General features: G+C 44.8%; 2 protein-coding genes across 2 annotated transcripts in view; both read right to left on the reverse strand.

Moving 5' to 3' along the window:
- DHX9 (DExH-box helicase 9) overlaps positions 1-6,032 on the reverse strand; it is a 46,969-nt gene extending 40,937 nt beyond the window's left edge. The window contains exons 1-5 of the mRNA XM_054384526.1: positions 5,922-6,032; positions 4,024-4,164; positions 1,921-2,032; positions 1,534-1,646; positions 1,007-1,152 (exon numbers count right to left, since the gene is read on the reverse strand). Coding sequence (XP_054240501.1) covers positions 1,007-1,152; positions 1,534-1,646; positions 1,921-2,032; positions 4,024-4,164; positions 5,922-6,032 — 623 coding nt within the window. The remainder of the gene's footprint in view (positions 1-1,006; positions 1,153-1,533; positions 1,647-1,920; positions 2,033-4,023; positions 4,165-5,921) is intronic.
- A 2,338-nt stretch (positions 6,033-8,370) lies between these two features.
- On the reverse strand, positions 8,371-17,808 carry NPL (N-acetylneuraminate pyruvate lyase). The gene is made up of 11 exons (XM_054384335.1): positions 17,744-17,808; positions 15,700-15,773; positions 14,134-14,221; positions 13,697-13,754; positions 13,531-13,606; positions 12,178-12,270; positions 11,293-11,441; positions 11,066-11,112; positions 10,254-10,338; positions 9,405-9,444; positions 8,371-8,524 (listed from the first exon to the last, which is right to left on the reverse strand). Exons 1-11 carry the CDS (start codon positions 17,806-17,808, stop codon positions 8,373-8,375), a joined length of 927 nt encoding a protein of 308 aa, XP_054240310.1. The 3' UTR covers positions 8,371-8,372.
- Positions 17,809-18,225: the final 417 nt, after the last annotated feature.

Genomic DNA, 18,225 nt, shown 5'->3' on the forward strand with positions numbered 1-18,225 from the left:
AGGGAAAGAAATGTCCTTGCTTGAGGACATAAATGGAAATGAAATGACTTGAACAAAGTTTTACGTGAGAAATTAGAGCTTTGTGACACCAACACACATATTTTTGATGTTCTAAATGCTTGTAAAACTCCACAAGAGGATACCAGAAGACCTGCAACTGAGACTCTCATGAAAGACTGCAATTAGAAAAGTCACTCGTCTTTCAAAAACAATAACTCTCATAGAACACAAGTTTTTATAACACAAATACCCCAGAATCCAGCAGTAGCAGCATGTCATTGTTCCTGACTAGAACATTTGATTCTATTTCACAAAAAATAATACAATGTCATCCAATGATGATTTGTAAAGACTAGTCCAAACAGGGGTAAAAACCCTAAAATGACCAATCCTTTCTGTACAATCTGTTATGTGTTACTTCCATTTGGCAGAAAAACGTGCAATTTTTCTGATGGCATAGGCAGAAAGTAAAAAAAAACAAAACAAAACAAAAAACCACAAAAAACCCAACTGGTTTCAACTGGAATTTAAGAGCCTCAAAACTCCTTTGGGAAGATTCTTCCAAACTAACTTTTCCAGTAGAAGATTCCACTACCAAAAAGAGCTAATTCTAATAAGAATATAAATAAAATGTCCTTAAAGCACATTTCTACATAAGCAAATGTAAGCGTATTTCAGATTTACTCAAAACGAACAAAGGCAACTGCAGCCACACAATTACCAGAGCACTGCTTCCATTCAAAACAACACCTCAACAGTTAGCACAGCAATCATTTAAAAGCTGCACATCCACGAAAATAGCAGACAGCAAAGTCTTCAGTCTCTCAGATCTCAGCAGCAAGGGTCATCAACCCCTACTTCTGAATTCAGGGCTATTGGTGGCCCTGATAAAGAGGACTGGTTTCTCACCGGGTGCTATGGAGCAGCCCAAGTTAAGTGTGATTACCACTGTCACTGAAAACGTTTCTAAAACTTGATATGCAGGAGGTGACTAAAACAACCAAACCTGTTGTGATCAGGCCCCATTTCAGTGTATTTATATTCTTCCTGAATCTTCTCCTTTTGGAAAAACTGGTTCAGACGTGCCTTGGCATTTTCCAAGTTCCAGTTCCCATGAAGATCAGCATTTGAGTCTGATTCTGACCCTGAGGTCTAGTAGTGGGGAAAAAAAGAAAAAAGTATTTGTTTCTACTTTCTAATAGATTTAATTCTTAAACATTCTTGCAAGTTTTTGAAATAACTATCTAAATGATATAAAATAGTTTAGACTTCAATACAGAAAATGCTCAAAATTTCTCAGTATTTCCTTATTTTCACAACAAAATGGCTGTACCACTGGATATTCACAGCATCCAGTGATTCATGTTGTTCTTAGCTTGAACAAGTTGCTTTTGTTCAAAGTCAACAGGCAAATCTGCTGCTTAAGTTACAGCCAACAGCAAAATATCAAATGAAAACTGCAAGCTTGACTATAAACGCTAATAACAAATAAAAGGGAGTGAAAAAATATCTGTTTAAGAAGGAATGACTTACTGCTTGCACTTCTTGCTCCTCTCTCTTTAAGTAATAATCGCTCAAATTTGCACCCCGATCCCACTGAGCTCCATGATCGCCACAGTCTCCAGGTGCTGCACTGGGGCCATTGCCTACCACATGGGGAAAAAAAAACAAAACAAAACAAACCCAAAATAACTCTTCCAGAACATGTTCTTAGCAATAGAAAGGTACTGTCTGGCAACCTTGACAGGACATGACCAGTCTCAGATCTCATGCAGTCACTCACACCTCTGCCTCAAGACTACAATGACTTTTGATTTTCTTCTGTCTCCACGATGAGGCTACTTTGAAGGCAAACCCACACTCAAATCTCTATGCATCTATCACATCCACATACGTGTGAGTCAGTTTTCACAGTCTTACCTATTTCAGACTCTAGAATCAAATGGGGAGGAAGAGGTCCACCCAAAGAAGAACTGGAACCAGTAGCATCTCTAGGTGCTTCTTGTCCATCAGGGGCATCACCAGTTGCTGGCTAGGAGAGAGAATGAAGGGAATTACATATTTGGACAGAATAAAGTCTTTTTACTATTTAGCTAGAAAACTGTTCAGGCAGTTTAGAGATCATTATGCAATAGTTACTCCCAGTAGTAACCTCTTTTAAAAACTGAGAGGAATACAATTGCTGAATATTTGGCTTTTTGTGGGTGTTCTAGAAAAGCAATTCCAACCAACACTGTCTCCCACAGCATCCTCCTAGATAAGCTGGCTTGCATGGGTGGACACTTCACCAGGTTAAGAACTAGCCGAGAGCCAGGCACAGAGTGAATGGAGATAAAATCCAGTTGGCATCCAGTTCTCTTTAATATCCTTATCAATGATATGGATGAGGGCATTGAGTACATCCTCAGTAAGTTTGCTGGTGACATCAAGTTAGTGTTGAGTTGCTGGAGGGAAGATATACAGAGGGACCTGCACAGGCTGTGTGAGATGATGTTCAACATGGCCAAATGCTCGGTCCTACACTTAGGTCATAACAATCCCATGAATGCTCTAGGCTTGGGAAAGAGTGGCTAGAAAGCTGTCCAGTGGAAAAGAAGCCAGTGTGTACCCAGCTGGCCAACAGCACCCTGGCCTGTGTCAGCAATAGTACAGCCAGCAGGAACGGGGCAGGGATTGTCTCCCTGTACTCAGCACTGATGAGGCCACACCTTGAGTACTGGATTCAGTTTTGGGACTCTCACTTCAAGAAGGACATTGAGGTGCTGAAGTACATCCAGAGAAGGGCAATAATCGGGTGAAAGGTCTAGAAAAGGAATATTATGAGGAGCAGCTAAGGGAACTGGGATTGTTAAGTCTGGAGAAAACAAAGCTGAGGGGAGACCTCATTGCTCCTCTACAACTCCCTGAAAGGAGGTTGGACCCAGGTACGGGTCAGTATCTTCTTCCAAGTAACAAGTGATAAAATTTTGTACCAGGGGACATCTAGGTTGGACATTAATAACAATTTCTTCACCAAAAAGAGTGGTCAGGCACTGGAACAGGCTGTCCAGTGAGGTGGTGGTCACCATCCCTGGAGGTGTTCAACAAATGTGTGGCACTTTGGGACATGATTTAACAGCATGGTGGTGTTAGGTCAATGGTTGGACTCACTGATCTTAGACATCTTTTCCAACCAAAACGATTCTATGATTTTAACAAGGAGCCCTGACCTATTGACATGCAGCAACTGTAATATCACCCAGGGAAAAAGAACAGGTAATGGTCCCTATCATATAACCAAGGGAACTCAAATGTACTTTCTAACTTTCAGGAAATGACAAAACCATGGCTATCTTTACAATCAGAGTTCTTCCCATTCTGAGATGTGTATGTTTAACTACCTGAACACACTACCTCTGCTTTTTTCAAGACACAGAACATGTTATCTCTGGTTAGGACCCAGCCACACAGCACATTGTGTTGCCAGGAAACAGGTACCTCAGAAACAGTGTTGGCCCAGTAACAACGGGGCTTCACCTGACCTAATGAGGCAGGGACACTGCTTCCACTGATCAAACTATTTATCTCATACACAGATATCCTTGATGTGGTACTACAAAAAGGCTCTTCCCTCCTAATATGGTGAAACACTGGAAGAGGTTGCCCAGGGAGTTCATGGATGCCTCCCCTCTGGAGGTGTTCAAGGCCAGGATGGATGAGGCTTTGAGCAACCTGATCTAGTGGGAAGTGTCCCTGCCTGTAGCAGGGGGGTAGTGGAACTAGATGATCTTTAATGTCCTTTCCAACCCTAACCATTGCATGAATTTATGAATCTATAATCTGTAGCATGAGGACTCTAATCAACACACCACCAGACCCCTCTACAACATTCACTGTATGCACTCCAGCTTTCCAGCACTGTAAGCAGAAGTCCTGTACATTCTGTCTTCTTCATGTGGTGCCAAACTGAACTGTAGGGATAAAATGCAACTGGACACACAGCACTGCACGATTAGCCTTAGGAAAGGAGAAAGAACAGCTTACTCCAAATGAAGGGACTTCCTCTCTCTTCATTTCATTCACACGAATCAAGTAGTTGACAAAGTCTCGGGCAGCATTGCTCTGTGCATCTTTCTTGTTGGTGGAATTGCCCATGCCAACATAGTTGAAGCCTTCCACTCGAACCTGCAAATGAAAACACAATGCTTTGGCACATAAAAGTGAAATGGTTTTGAAAATCAGTAACACTGACTGAAACACCATGTTTTAGTTGCTTCTTGTACAATACAGGAGCTGCCTTAATCCCAAACCCTCAGACAGAAAGGGTGAGCTGGTGTGTCCTCTGCTGTAGAGACACGTTACTACAGCTAGCAAGATGTAAGGGGTTGCATCAACTTCGAGACAGGCTTTAAAGCAGCAAGTTTACAGCCTGCCAGCTTACCCAACAAGCTGCTGCAAAACTTGATCAGAGCACGTTTATTCAGACTAAGCAGGTATTTTAAAACATGCTTTTCTGCCACTACCGTCTTAAATAGTTATTGCCCTTCTTCTGTATTTGCAGTCAGTAACTCTGTTTTGTTTCAGCTTCACTTACTACAAAATCCCAGCAAGGTGAGGGTTAGAAGGGACCTCTGGAGATCATCTAGTCAACTCCCCTGCTAAAGCAGGGTCCCCTTATGTACTTCTGATTTTCACTCTTCACTCTGCTAACCACGTGAGCAGTTTTTAACTACAGCTAGTTATTTTAAAGGGGCAGGAGGGGAAGTAAGCATGCTTGCATGTAACATTTCAGGTAGTCCCAACCATCACTAATGCTAGACTGCATTTGTCCTTTGGTACTGAATCACAGCAGTAGCTGACACCCATTTTCTCATCAGCCACCACACTCGACTCATATTGTGCTTAACAGATTCTATCCAAACCATGAGCTTCCACTTTCAACAGACTATCAAATCTACCAGGACAATGGTATCACCAATCAAGTGGTAATCCTACTGGATTCACAGCTGTCCTATTAGACTGTGAAAACTAGCAAAAGAGAAGGTTTTAGTGTGACCTATCATTTAATCTCTTAAGCTTCCATGCATGCTCATGGGGCATCAACATATAAAAACCAGAACAACATAACTGTCTACACTGCCACTTCATCCAAGTAATGTCAATGTCTGTTTTAACGCCTTTAAAGTTGTTTAAATACCCTTGTGCTTCTCAGCTTTGTTACTGCGGGGGAAGAGGAACACTGGAGGAAGGGTACAGCAACAAATTCAAGGTGCTGAGTACAAATCTATGGCACCCTCCACAAACTAACCCCCTTCTGCATGTGGCCTTGCACTTAGTGCCAGCTCCTTCTCAGAGATCTCAATGCCAAACTGAATTCAAAGCTCGCTGCCGGCACACCCACAGTATCTGGAGCCAGGAACAGCATAGTGCTAGAGCAGTACACAGATCAGACGCCAACACAACAGGAATTTTAATGTCTTGCAACGCAACTTCAAGAGAGGATCAAAGCTTTTGGTGAGACATTGGACCCCTCTGCCCGCAATTTTAACAGTAAAAAGGAGCACACACAAAGAAAACCGATTCCTCCTCGCTGCAAGAGTTCTGTACCAGGCTGCTTTACTCTCACAAACCCACTAAGTGCGTTTTACACCACCAGGCACAACCAACTTGGACGCTTCGCCTGCAAAATGGCTGAGCCTCCGGCTACCCGCCCTCCCGAAGCGCTCCCGGCGCCCTCGACTGCTAGGGGCCTCCCAGCGAGAGCCTACAAACCCCGGTTCCCGGCAGGCCTCAGACCGCGGGGCAGGCCCAGGCCCTTGGCAAGACCCTGACACCCTAGCACGCTCCGGTCCGCGAACAGGCCCCAGGTCCCGGAGCAGGCCCCAGGGCCCCGAGCAGGGCCTAGGCCGCGGCCCTCCCCGGGGACGGCGGCAGGCCCGCACCTCGCAGAGGAAGGTTTGCCGGTTGCGGCCGCCGCCGGCGCGGATCTCGTAGGTCGGCATCAGCCTCCTCTTCCCGCACCAGGCGTATAGGTAGTTCTTGACATCCCCCATGGCGCCGGCCGGGTATGAGAACACACACCGAAGGGGCTACGGCCCTCCCGCTCCTCCCAGCGCCAGCCCAGCGGCGGACAGCACCGCCCCCCTACGCCGTGCCCACCGCCGCCCTTCCCCGCCACCTCTCGCACATGCGCAGCACTGGACGGACACGGAGGCACTGGGCCTGGCCGAATCCAGCGGAAGGGGCTGACCCGCGCCGAAAAGCGTCGGCGTCCAGACGTTTAGGGTGGGAGGACTGGGGGATACTGGTGCTGGGCTTCTCTTACTCAGGGCTGCAGGAGGGCAGCAGCATAGGAGGGAGCAGAGTAAGGGGACCCGATGGGAAAATTCACCCCCAGTCATGGGGTTGTTGAGCTTGGATGAGAACTTCTAAAATAAGTCCAAACATTAATGAGCACTGCTAGGTCACCATGGCCCTCAGCACCACATCTACACGGCTTTGAAACCTCTTCAGGGATGGAGACTCCACCACTGCCCTGGGCAGCCTGGTCCAGGCCTTCACAACCTTTTTGGGGAAGGAATTGTTCCTCATGTCCCACCTAAACCTCCCCTGGTGCAACTTAAGGCTATTTCCTCTCATCCTATCACTTGTCACTAGGGAGTAGAGATCAGTCACACCTGATACCAACCTCTTTTCAGGGAGTTCTAGAGAGCTACAAGGTCTCCCTTCAGCCTTTTCTTCTCTAGGGTAAACAATCCCAGTTCCCTCAACAGCTCTTCAGACCAGACTTGTTCTTCACCAGCTTTGTTGCTCTTCTCTAGACACACTCCAGCACCTTAATGTCCTTCTTGTAGTGACAGGCCCAAAACTGAAACCAGTATTTGATGTGTGACCTCACCAGAGCTAGGTACAGGGGCAAAATCACCTCCCTACTCCTGTGGGTCATACTATTTCTAATACAAGCCAGGGTGCTGTTGGCTTTCTTGGCTATCTTGGACACACATTGGCTCCTTTTCCACTGAGCAGCTTTCCATCCACTTTTCCTTAATCCTAGAGCATTTGTGGGCTTGTTGTGACTCAAGTGCAGGATCCAGCACTTGTCCTTGTTGAACATCATCCCACTGGCCTCAGCCCACCCAGGTTCTTCTCAAGGGCTTCCCTACCCACAAGGAAACCAACACTCCTGCCTAACTTGGTGTCACCAGCAACCTTCCTATCTTACACATCATGTGCCCGGTACTGAAATACTCTGTGGGTTACAATTAGCATGGCAGCATTTGTATTTATTTTCCAAAGGGCCTAGGAAGCAATTCTCACATCCTCAGAGGACAACGGTCTCCACAGGCATGGCAGTGCACAAGTCCACAGGCCTTGGCTGCTTCAGACCCACACAGCAGCCTCTTCACACATCCACAGCACCCAGGACTGAATCAGTTCTCTGGCCATCACCCAACAAAGACAGGGTTCCCTAAATTTCTTAGAAAATCAAGGGGAAGGAAAGGAAGCTTTTATTATTGTGTATGTTATGCTCAGTGGTTACACAGTGAGGGGAAGTTAGTATGTTTTTTCATGCTTTTGTGTTATAGAAAGTTAGTGACATGCCTCCACATTTACCACCCTCTCTTCCCTCCTTCCAATCATCCCCTACAATCATTTCTGTCAGGAGACCTGGGGCAAGGGATGAAGGGCATGGGACCTCACATTTGTCAGCCACGCTTTCTATCAGACAGTAAAAGCTCAAGCTGGTGGAGAGAAGCCCTGAGTGCAAAAAAGTACATTTTAATTGCACAGTAGGTGATGTTCTGACATGGAAAGCACTATTCTGCATTGCAATGGAGAGACACACAGCTCAATTGTGGCTTCATTTTCACCACAAGGAAAAAGATGGATGATCATCTGCTCATTAGAGAGATTAAAGTTTTCTATTGCAAAAGGTTTTTTTTAATTTTGCATTCAGTAAAGATAATTAAAGACAGTGAGATAAGACAAAAGAGGATTTCACATGTTCAGTGTCCCAGTGATTCTGCCAGTAAGAGGCTGGCGTGAGCAATCAGCGTCACACCATTGTTTAAACACACAATATAGTGCTCGTGAAGGGAGGATGGAGGCAGATCTTCCTCCTGTCTAGACAGAAGGAGTTAGTATCCTCCAATTGAAGAATTTTTTTTTTTTTTATATTAAGAGATACCAGCTAGTCCTGGCAAGTACAGAGCTCCAGGAGAGCAGAGTGAAGTTACACTGAAAAGAGCTGCATGTGCAAAAACAAAGCCAGCCCTAGCAGAAAGGGGCTGAGGCACACTGCCAATTCCCTGAAAGAAATCACAGCCCATCACATGGGCAGCATGCCACATGACAGTGGAACCTCCACTTCCAGAGCGTCATGGAAGCAAACATCAGTTGCCATCAGGCCACATAATGCTATCCAGCTTGGCTTTGGCCTTGACGATGAACTCCTCAGAGGCATCAACGAGGGGAGGCCGTGGAGGTCCCATAGGAATGCCAGAAACAAAAGTCATGACAGCTTTAGTTTGTGCAACACCAAAACCTGAGTGGACAAAAGCGCAATCAGCACATTTAGAGATTGTTGTGCTCACACAGAGCCAAGCCCTGAGAGTCATAACATTCTGCTGTCCTGTGACAATGACATTAGGTACCAGCTAAAACCACCCTGGGAAACTTCAGGAAACCTCTCTGTCCATAGCTCAGATCTCCTTATGTACCTCTGGAAATTCAGTGTTTGCCTCTTTATTTACCACGTTAAATCATGATCCATTTCCTCTGACTGTTAATCCAAGAAATTCAACCAAGTTCTAAAGCTCAGCTAGATTCACTGGGGCTTACACATGTACAGCAATGACACAGTGGACAGTTCTCTTCCTTAAGTGAAAACCATGAAATGACTGACTGATTCTCCTTGTGCTACTCTGACTTGGTTTTTATAGTAAATATAAAAGCAATTACAGAATTGCTTTTTATATTAAAACTTGGTTTTGTTTCTAAAAATCATTCAGTTCTAAAATACTTTCACCTTGTAGAGCCTTGACTCTTAAATTACAGCAAGGGAGGAGAGACACATGTCAGAGCTGTTTCCCTACTGGAACACCACCATTTCAGAAAAAAAGCTAGAAATGAGCTTTTGGAGACAGAACAACATAAAAAAGCCAACCCACAGAAAGAGTCAGGATAAGAAAAAGGATAAAACAGATTTCACAGAAGGAAGGAAATGAGACTGGAATCTGTTGGGGATGCTTGGTCAGCTCCTTTTGTTCAGTTCCCAGCTGCTACTAACTCAGCAGACACAACATTTTCTCACTGCAAAAATCTTTCAGGAAGGAAGTTCTGAGCGTACAGCAACATGAGAGCTTTTGGAGCATCAAGTCTGCATTTTCAGATATAATGAGGGAAGGAGGCAGCATAGGACTTACCTAGCTTCATGACAAAGTTGAGAAATTCCCCTGTAAGAAACTGGAAAAGACAGACAGCAGTTTATCTCTTGCAAAGTTTTAAGATGTAAAAGCATCCAGAGCTTTTATGATATTTACATAGTATCTAATTATTGCACAGCTCTGAGAAAAGCCCTTGGCCACCCAGTCAGTCTATGGAAATACTGTGTTGCTCTGGAATAGGCGAGGGAGGGATGGATATAGGGAAACTGTCTCCCTCTCAGTCTATCACTCTTGTTCAAGCTGTCCCTAACTGCAGGCAGTCTAAGAACACTCCTAAGTTTTGTATCAGGCTCTAAAGCTTTACAAATATGAATACCCACTGCCTAATGATTTCCCAGAGATCATCTTTCAGATGTTTTTTTAGACTTTCCTCCTGCACTCACTTCTATTATAAGGCAAAAAACCAAAAGATGCTTGAAATGTCCCACAAAAACACTGGGCATAGATTATAGACTGATTGCTCAGAATTCCTCACAAATATTCAAGTTGTCCAAGAGCAAGAAGGGTCAAGGCAGAGCTGATTTGGGATAGCTTTCTGCCTTACATTATGTAATGTATCCCCAGAACACTCCTTGTCAAGTGCCAGGCCACTGCTCGCTACACAGAGGAGGTTAGAGTTGAAAGATAAGTAAGGCAGATACTGGTTAGAAGTTAGTAAGTCAAAAGGGTGAGGAAAGATGAATACCAAGCAGGGGGGATGGAGCTGAAAGAATTTTGCTTTAATAAAGCTACCTAAGGGTGTGGATGACAAAATCACATGGAATACAGCCCCAGTAGAGCCTGAAGAAAAAGAAGGCTGTTCCTAGTGAGGATGCTAGGATACTATACCTGATACCTCCGTGCTAACACAAGGTCTAGCTTTGAAAAAGCTTGCAACATCAGATTGGTTTTTTGCCCCAAGTAGTTGTATGTACTGTCAAAAAACAGAGAGGAGCTCAGAACCACTGAAACAAAAGAAGCAGCCACAGGCTTTTGCTGTTGACATTATAATAACGCCATTATGAGAGAGATTCATGCAATCTATGGCTAATATTGTCAAGCATCTGAAGTATGCGAAGCCCCATGGAAGAGTTTACAGAGCAGATTTCTCTTCTTTCCAAAAGGAACTGCTTATCAGAATTAAAAATAAAAAGACACAACTTAACAATACAGAAAGTCAGTCACTTGATTCCCAAGCTGTTTGTTCCATTTAATGAGTATCTACACAAGAACAGGGATATCATGCAGTAATTTATCTAAACAGCCTGGTGTGAGGGGCAGAAGACAAATCAGAAATCAAACTCAGCAGAGCCTTTTTCCTTTCAAACTTCTCATGTGAACTAATGGTTTTAACCTCTCTAGGTTTTCCATACGGTAAAGAGAAAAGTGATTCCCTACTTCAGAAAGTTGCCATGAGGATAAAGATGTTGAAACCTATGGGTCAACTGACAGACTGCAGCAATAATCACTCAAAGGAACATAACGTGAGATCTCAGGTGATACGGCTGTCCCACCTCTAGCACTGGAGCTAGCTCATCTCTCTGCCCTACCCTGCAAAATTCTCCACTGCAGCAACTGAAGATAGTGAGAGGAACACTGTGTAGATAGTGGCAATACAGTGTGTGTGTGTTTTGAGGGGAAGGAAGCCAAACCATACTGACCTTCCAACTGCTCCATCTGCCCCTGTTGCCAGTGCACCCAGCAGTTGCTAGTTTGGGATGGGGGAGAAAAGAAAATAATTTTTACTTCACAAAACAAAGGAAAAAAAAAATGGTGTGTTGGGAAGGAGCAGCAAGACCACCTGGCACTGAATGTCCAGGGTTACTTTTTTCCCTAAGGCTGAAGCAAGAGAATGCCGTAGAAGAAACAATTTTTAAGAATCTCTTACCTCATCCACCCCATAAAGAAATTCAAATTGTTCTCCCTCATTCTTGTTTATACACTGTGCAAAGTCCAAGAGGTCTGTGTCACTGAACTTCACGCCCTGGAAGGTGGGAATCCGCTCTTTTATTCCAATCAGCAACTCTTCAACACGAACTGTGCAGAAGAGCAGTCTCATGTGAAGAAACATACCTTTCTCTGGGAGAATGCCCTGTCTTGTGCTCAAGAAGGTGTTGTTCGCTTCCAGTCTAAGCCTAAACAATATAGCTTTAAAACAAGCAGTAGGACACCTTCAGTGTGGTTTATCTCCCACACTCAGCCAAAAGACATCTTTCCATCCTCTCTGAAGGGAAACACCAGAAGCCTACCTTTAGGAATGAACTGGAAACAATATATTTAAAAATAAATATAAATACTTCCAGAAACATCACAACCTGCTGTCTAGAGCAAGTAACTGAAGAACTATGTTTTACTGCTCATTCCTCTGCTAAATAATAAGACATAAGAAGCACAGTAGTTTCACACATAACTGACTGGCAAACATGACTATGCAGTCAGTGTACAGCAAGAGACAGTGGTCATTATCATGCAATTCAACTATGGTTATCCATGTAAATTGCCTAATCCCGGTCCACCTAAGTGCAAAGCCACAGTCAGCATCACTTCCTTGATCCCAGTTGTTCAGTACTTATAAGCCAAGACTTTTTTTTCCAATTAAGAGGAATTCCGTTTATTTTCCAGCCTTGGATTCACCTCTCATTTTCAGAAAGGATCCTTTCCACAGCAGCTTGCACATGAGGTGAGCAGAGGCCACGCACTACTGGTAGACTAATCACAGCAGCCCCTGGGATTACTCAGGCTGCTCAGGAAGATCTGATGAAGCAGTACTCACTCTTCACACCCGTCAGAGGAGGAATGTGATAGTAGTAAAATGGAACTTCAGGGGCTTCAGATGCAACCTTCTGTAAGAAACCAACCAGCTCGTCTGGAAAAAAACAAGCAAGGACCCACATAAGAGAAGGAGATTATCTGTGGGGAACAAGAAGTCAGATTCAGAGCAACCAAGAGCTGTGGAGAGGCCACCTACGGCTTGTATAACATACACAGTGAGCTATATAGAAACCTGCACACATCATAAAACATTAAATGGAACAAAACTCAGTGAAAGATCTTAGGAGAGGCAAAGATGGTATTTATTTTAGACCAAACAAATTGCAGTAATTTCAGGCCAGCCAGAACATCTCTTGCCCCGAAAGGGACAAAAGAATGACACACACAAACGGACTGAAGAGTGATGGAAAGTTTAAATGGAAAAGCGATCGGTGAAACTACAGAAAAACTACAAAGCATAGTGGCATACAGAGTCCCTTACACAATTCCCAGAGGCTTCCAATCCTTGCCTTCTCCCACCTGAGGGTATACCCAAATCCTCAGGGCTCTTTCTTCCCCCCCTCCCGCTGCTAGGCAAGTCTCAGGCTGGCCAGGTCCGAGACTGCCCTCCCCTCCATTCTCCTCCTGGCATTAGGCCTAGTCAGGCCTAAGGGGCCTGAGATACTCCCCCACCGTTACCCGATAAGAGAGAGCATCTCCCACGGGGGCAGAGAGGGAAGAAAGAGAAAGAATATGACTCTGCAGATGGCTTTATAGGGCGCAGGATTTATGGGTAGAAATACGCCGTTTCCTGTGTCCACCCTTATTGGGTGGGCACCTGGGACATCAGAGGTGTATCTCATGTAGCAGTGGCAGGGGACACCCAGCCTAAACTGCCACATTCTCTTAGAGATTTAACTCTGCTCTCACACATGCAAGACCTGTGTGCCAAAGTGGTCTCATCAGGATCACTTCTGCACAACATAGAGAGCAAGGGATCAAGTTCACATTCACCTCCCTGCAGTATTGCTCAGTGGTGATGATGAACAAGTTGTTGGACAACTTTTTTATACTGTTTTAGGAATCAAGGAGATTCCTGAGACCCTTGTTCACTGCATCCTTTGTAGATTTTAGGTGGTCTTCCCTAAATTATACATGATGCACCAGATATGGCCTCACTACGGCAGAGCAGAGGGAGAGAAGAACCTCCCTTGATCTGCTGGCCACACTCTTCTTAATGCACCCCAATATACCATTTGCCTTCTTAGCTATGAGGGCACTTTGCTGGCTCAAAGATGGCACTGATCCTGTACCTATGATAAAGGTTTGTAGTGCAATATAAAAGGGCCTCAGTGGAGCAATCACATCTACTCACCTTTGTTTGTGGGTTTGAAGAAGAAGGGGGCTATGACAGCAATAGCACTAGCACCTATGGCGGCCGCATGTCTTGCCTACAAAGGAGGGAATGGAAAGTATCTGGATGTACATCTGATTGCTGGGTATCACATACCCAGTGAAAAGGAATCACATCATATACACACCAACTCCTGGGACTCTGGCAGACTCAGTGCTCCCACATGAATGATCACATGATCCAGTCTGCACAAGAAACAAGGTTCAGAGCTGCTCACAGGGCATGAACATGCAGATTGGGTTAACTTCCATTTCTTCTCAAGAATAAGCAGCCCTTTTGTCATAACACAAGGACATGGCCTTTTTTATCTCTAGAGCCCTATTTTGTCCCCTTGCTCCCAGTGTACCAAAGAGAAGCGCTTTTGCAAACTCAGTAAGCAGCCAAACTGGACACCAGTTAATTGGCAGTAACAAAACCACGGACTTCTGTGATAAAGGAGCAGGGGAACCAAGCCCAACAACAAAATACTCCCAACAAAGACATCAGCAAATGTGGCTTTGCAGTCAGGTATGCTTATATCACAACCCAAGACAGGGAATCCCCTGTTCACTCTCAGCTACTCACTTGTCTTTTCCTTGGCACACCCATTCTTCTGCCAGCTGCTTCCTCTCCTGGATGCTAAGGGACAATCCTTCTCCTGTTGTGCCATTCACTGTTTCAACACAACACAACACACTTGCTGAGGCCTGGCCTATATGTGCTGCTTTTACTGAAAACAAGAACTGACACCTTTGATGGTATTAAACAGAATTTTCTTTTCCCCCAACTCATTTTAAGAGCAATGTCTGCACCAGCATCTGCCTGAGGATTGCAGTGTTACCAGCACTTAATGCTATGTTGGAACCTTGAGAGTTTCAGGAACAGCAGTGGTGGAAGGGAGGAGACCCAATCAGCTGCTGAAACTGGGAAACTGTTCCCCAGCCAACTCTTCCCCACAGACACTACCTCCTTCTCCCTGCAGTGAGTCAGGCTGTGGCAAATGCAGCGAGACAGGGAGAGTGAGTGTCTGTTCTCCACTCCAACAGCTTGGCCTGAAATTTGGTCTCTGTGGTGAGCATAATTTTGTGTGCTACCTAGGCCAGAGCACACCTGGAAAACAAGATCAGTCACAAACACCAGATTAAACTGGGACAGCTGAAGCCACTACCACCCTCTGCTCTGCATCTTGGCACTCTTTTGACTGAAGTTTTGAAATAGAATTATAGAATTGTTAGGGTTGGAAGGGACCTCAAGGATCTTCTAGTTCCAACCCCCCTACCATGGGCAGGGACACATCACACTAAATCAGGTTGCTCAGAGCCACATTCAGCCTGGCCTTAAAAACCTCCAGCACTGACTTCAGCTTAATTAATTATGGCAGGCTGTGAATAAGCGTGGTTTAACAGGTGCTGTATTCTCCACCCTGTCAGCCCTCCTGCCCCAAAAGCAGCCCCTGAGAGAGTTAGGGAGAAGAACAGAGAGATAGGAACAGTGACCACCCTGGTATCACCCAGTGTACCACAGATCTCCTAAAAACATTCATCTGGCTTTGCTGAGCTCACTGAATTTTCTGGACTTCTGAGCTGATGGGTTTTTAATCAGATCATAGAATCATAGAATAGTTTGGGTTGGAAGGGACCTTAAAGACTGTCTAGTGCCAACTGCCCCCACAATGAGCAGGGACACCTTCCACTAGACCAGGTTGCTCAAGGCCTTACTCAACCCATCCTTGAACACCTCCAGGAAGGGCGCAACCGCAACCTCCCTGGGCAACCTGTTCTAGTGTCGCACCACCCCCACTGTAAAGAACTCCTTCCTAATATCCAGTCTAAATCTGCTTTCTTCCATCTTAAAGTAATTTCCCTTTGTCAACTGCATCTTGCCCAGGCCAAGGGGAGAACCATTCAGCTGCATCTTCTCTGCCAATGGAGTTCATCCACTCATCTCAGGGAATATCGCTGTATGAAAGTGACACTTCTTTTATCCCACACAGAAATGGGGCGTAGGCAAAAGCAGAAGCCCTCTGTAGTGCCTTACCCTCTCCAATGGTGAACATAAATGTCTAGAATGAACCCCTATCTCTCCCTATCAGGCAAGATATCACAGGATTGCCATCCAGACAAAGGGGTGTAATTGTTTCTGTCAACTTACCAAAGATATTCTTGATGTTCTGCTCGCTTACCAGATAGTCCACGTATTGACCAATCACCGAAGGGTTGATTTGTCTGAAATGAAAGGAACCTCAGCAACCACCAGTCTACATCCACAAATACTTTAAACTTAGAGATTACAACAAACAAAAGAAAGATATGCTGTGGAAGCCTTGCATTTGTGCAAGCACAAATTTCCCCAGGGTATGACACTCTCAGCATGTGTTTAGGATTTCACAGGATTTAGGCTCATCATAGGCTTTTAGGGGGGCAGATGTGAGAGACAAGAGGCACTAAAACCTTTGTAACTGTTGAGGGAAACAGGAGTCCTCAAGAGCACAAAGATATTTGTGCTGGCAAATAGTTAAACTACATTTGCAACTGCTGGACATGGACCATGAAATGGCATCTGCTGGATGTGACTTTGACCTCGGTCTCTCGTAAAAGGATGAAGGAAGCAACAGACTTCCCTGACAAACAGGGGAAATTGAATTCTAGCTTTTCTTTTTGGCAGGACAAACTGATTTTATTTATCCGTGTATAATATTTCACCCTTTTTTCCATTTGTCAAACATACAGACCAACCCTATAGTCTGAAAGGAAATTCTGGGACCCTGACTGGGTTCACACATTGCCTGAAACTTCATAGCTACATTCTCAGAACGTTTCTTACAAAGGTCATGCATTCCAGGCAGCAGGTTCAGGTCATTCTCCAAATAATATGTTGCAATAAATTTGAATACAGAAATAGATAGACATAGAATAATTTATGCTTGAAAAGAACTTTAAGATCATCGGGTCCAACACAACACTGCAAAATCCACCACTAAAACGTGTCCCTCAGCACCACATCTCCACAGCTTTGATATCCATCCAGGGCATAGGAACTCCACCACAATCATTTTGGGGAAGAAATTGTTCCTAATAGCCAAACTAAACCTCCCCTGATGCAACTCCCCTGAGGCCATTTCTTCTTATCTTGGGTCTTGCTATTCGGGGAGAAGAGACCAACCCCACCAGGCTCCAACCTCCTTTCAGGGAGTTGTAAAGAGACAGAAGGTCTCCCCTCAGCCTCCTTTTCTTCAGGCTAAACAATCCCAGTTCTCTCAGCTGCTCCTCACCAGACCTGTTTTCTAGATGCCTCATCAGCTTTGTTGCCTTTCTATGGACCTGCTCCAGCACCTCAGTGTCCTTCTTGTAGTGAGGGGATAGTTGAGTCTTAATACAAAATTGAATCGGAATGAAGCTTCCTTAAAAGCAAGAAAGGAAGCAGTGACTGCAATGCAAATGAGTTCTCTGTCCGACACAATACTATGCCTTACAGCACTTACAAAGTCTCCGTTTCAGAGGACTACTAGCAAATCTCCTTGAGCTCCCTCCAGAAACACACAGACATCTGGACGCATTCCCCATCAAAGCGTCAGAGTCCTTTGCTGACTCCAATAACTTCTTGCAACATCAAAATGCAGTAGGGAGGACATGTTTGTCATCACTGCTTTGAGGAAGGCTGAATTTCAACTTCCAGTTTGATGTTATTTTCAGAACCCTGTAGTCCTTGCAATATCTTTTTGGGTTTAGACTAATCCTATGCACACATATATTCACGTGAATGTGTTGCTTCAGGTATCTAGGGTAAGGAAAAGTATAAAAAGACAGCACATTTTGACAATTATTTTCTAGCTCTCAAGAGCTCTTTTTAACTAGTGCTGTGATCTTCCTTAACAAATGGGAAAACAATGCAATAATCTACCTATACAATTTTGCTATGATTTAATTTCCACCTACAAAAGCAGCAGAAAGAGAGAGAGAAGACTGATCCAAACTCTCCAGAGCTAGACGTACAGAATTTGCTGGGCAGGCACAGACAGAGGTGAATGGAACCCACTCTAGTAGGATGAACCTACTAGTTTCCTCGTCCCATCAGAGATCTGATTAAACAAACAAACAAAAAACCCCACCAAACACAAACCTGATCATTTCAGAATTAGAAACATGGAAAATAGAAGTTTAAGTTAACAGTAATCAGTGCAACTTTGACAACTCACCCATCAGGAGTCATTGGAGTGACTGTAGCAGCGACAAGACCCTGTAACTTTTTTCTGGGTGTCATTGAGCTGTTTGGGAACGGGATGATATTAAAATGATTAGCATCTTTGTATGTGTTGTTCAACTTCTGTTAAAAGCAGAACTGGACAAGCAGAGTTCAGAAGAAGTGGACGTTGCAAGGCAGTTAATTTTGGTTAGAAAACTGTCTTTTTGTTGTTGATGAAAAATAGCTTATCACAACCAGCAGCATGCCGAGACAGGACTGGGGGCCCCAGGCACTGAGGCATACTTATTTTACCTCTCTTTTTCCCCATGTAGGCTGTGGTCTAGCACCTACCTGGTAGCGCCTGGCAGCCTGACAGGGAGAACAGCGCTGCAGAGAAGCGAGCTCAAAACGCTTCCCCCGAGCAGGGCACCTTCACGCTGCCTCACTGCAGATCTCCAGTCAGTCGAGGGGCCGGCACGGACGGCTCCAGCCGCC

Source organism: Indicator indicator, chromosome 10 (assembly GCF_027791375.1).
Source record: "Indicator indicator isolate 239-I01 chromosome 10, UM_Iind_1.1, whole genome shotgun sequence".
In the NCBI taxonomy this organism is placed as follows: domain Eukaryota; kingdom Metazoa; phylum Chordata; class Aves; order Piciformes; family Indicatoridae; genus Indicator; species Indicator indicator.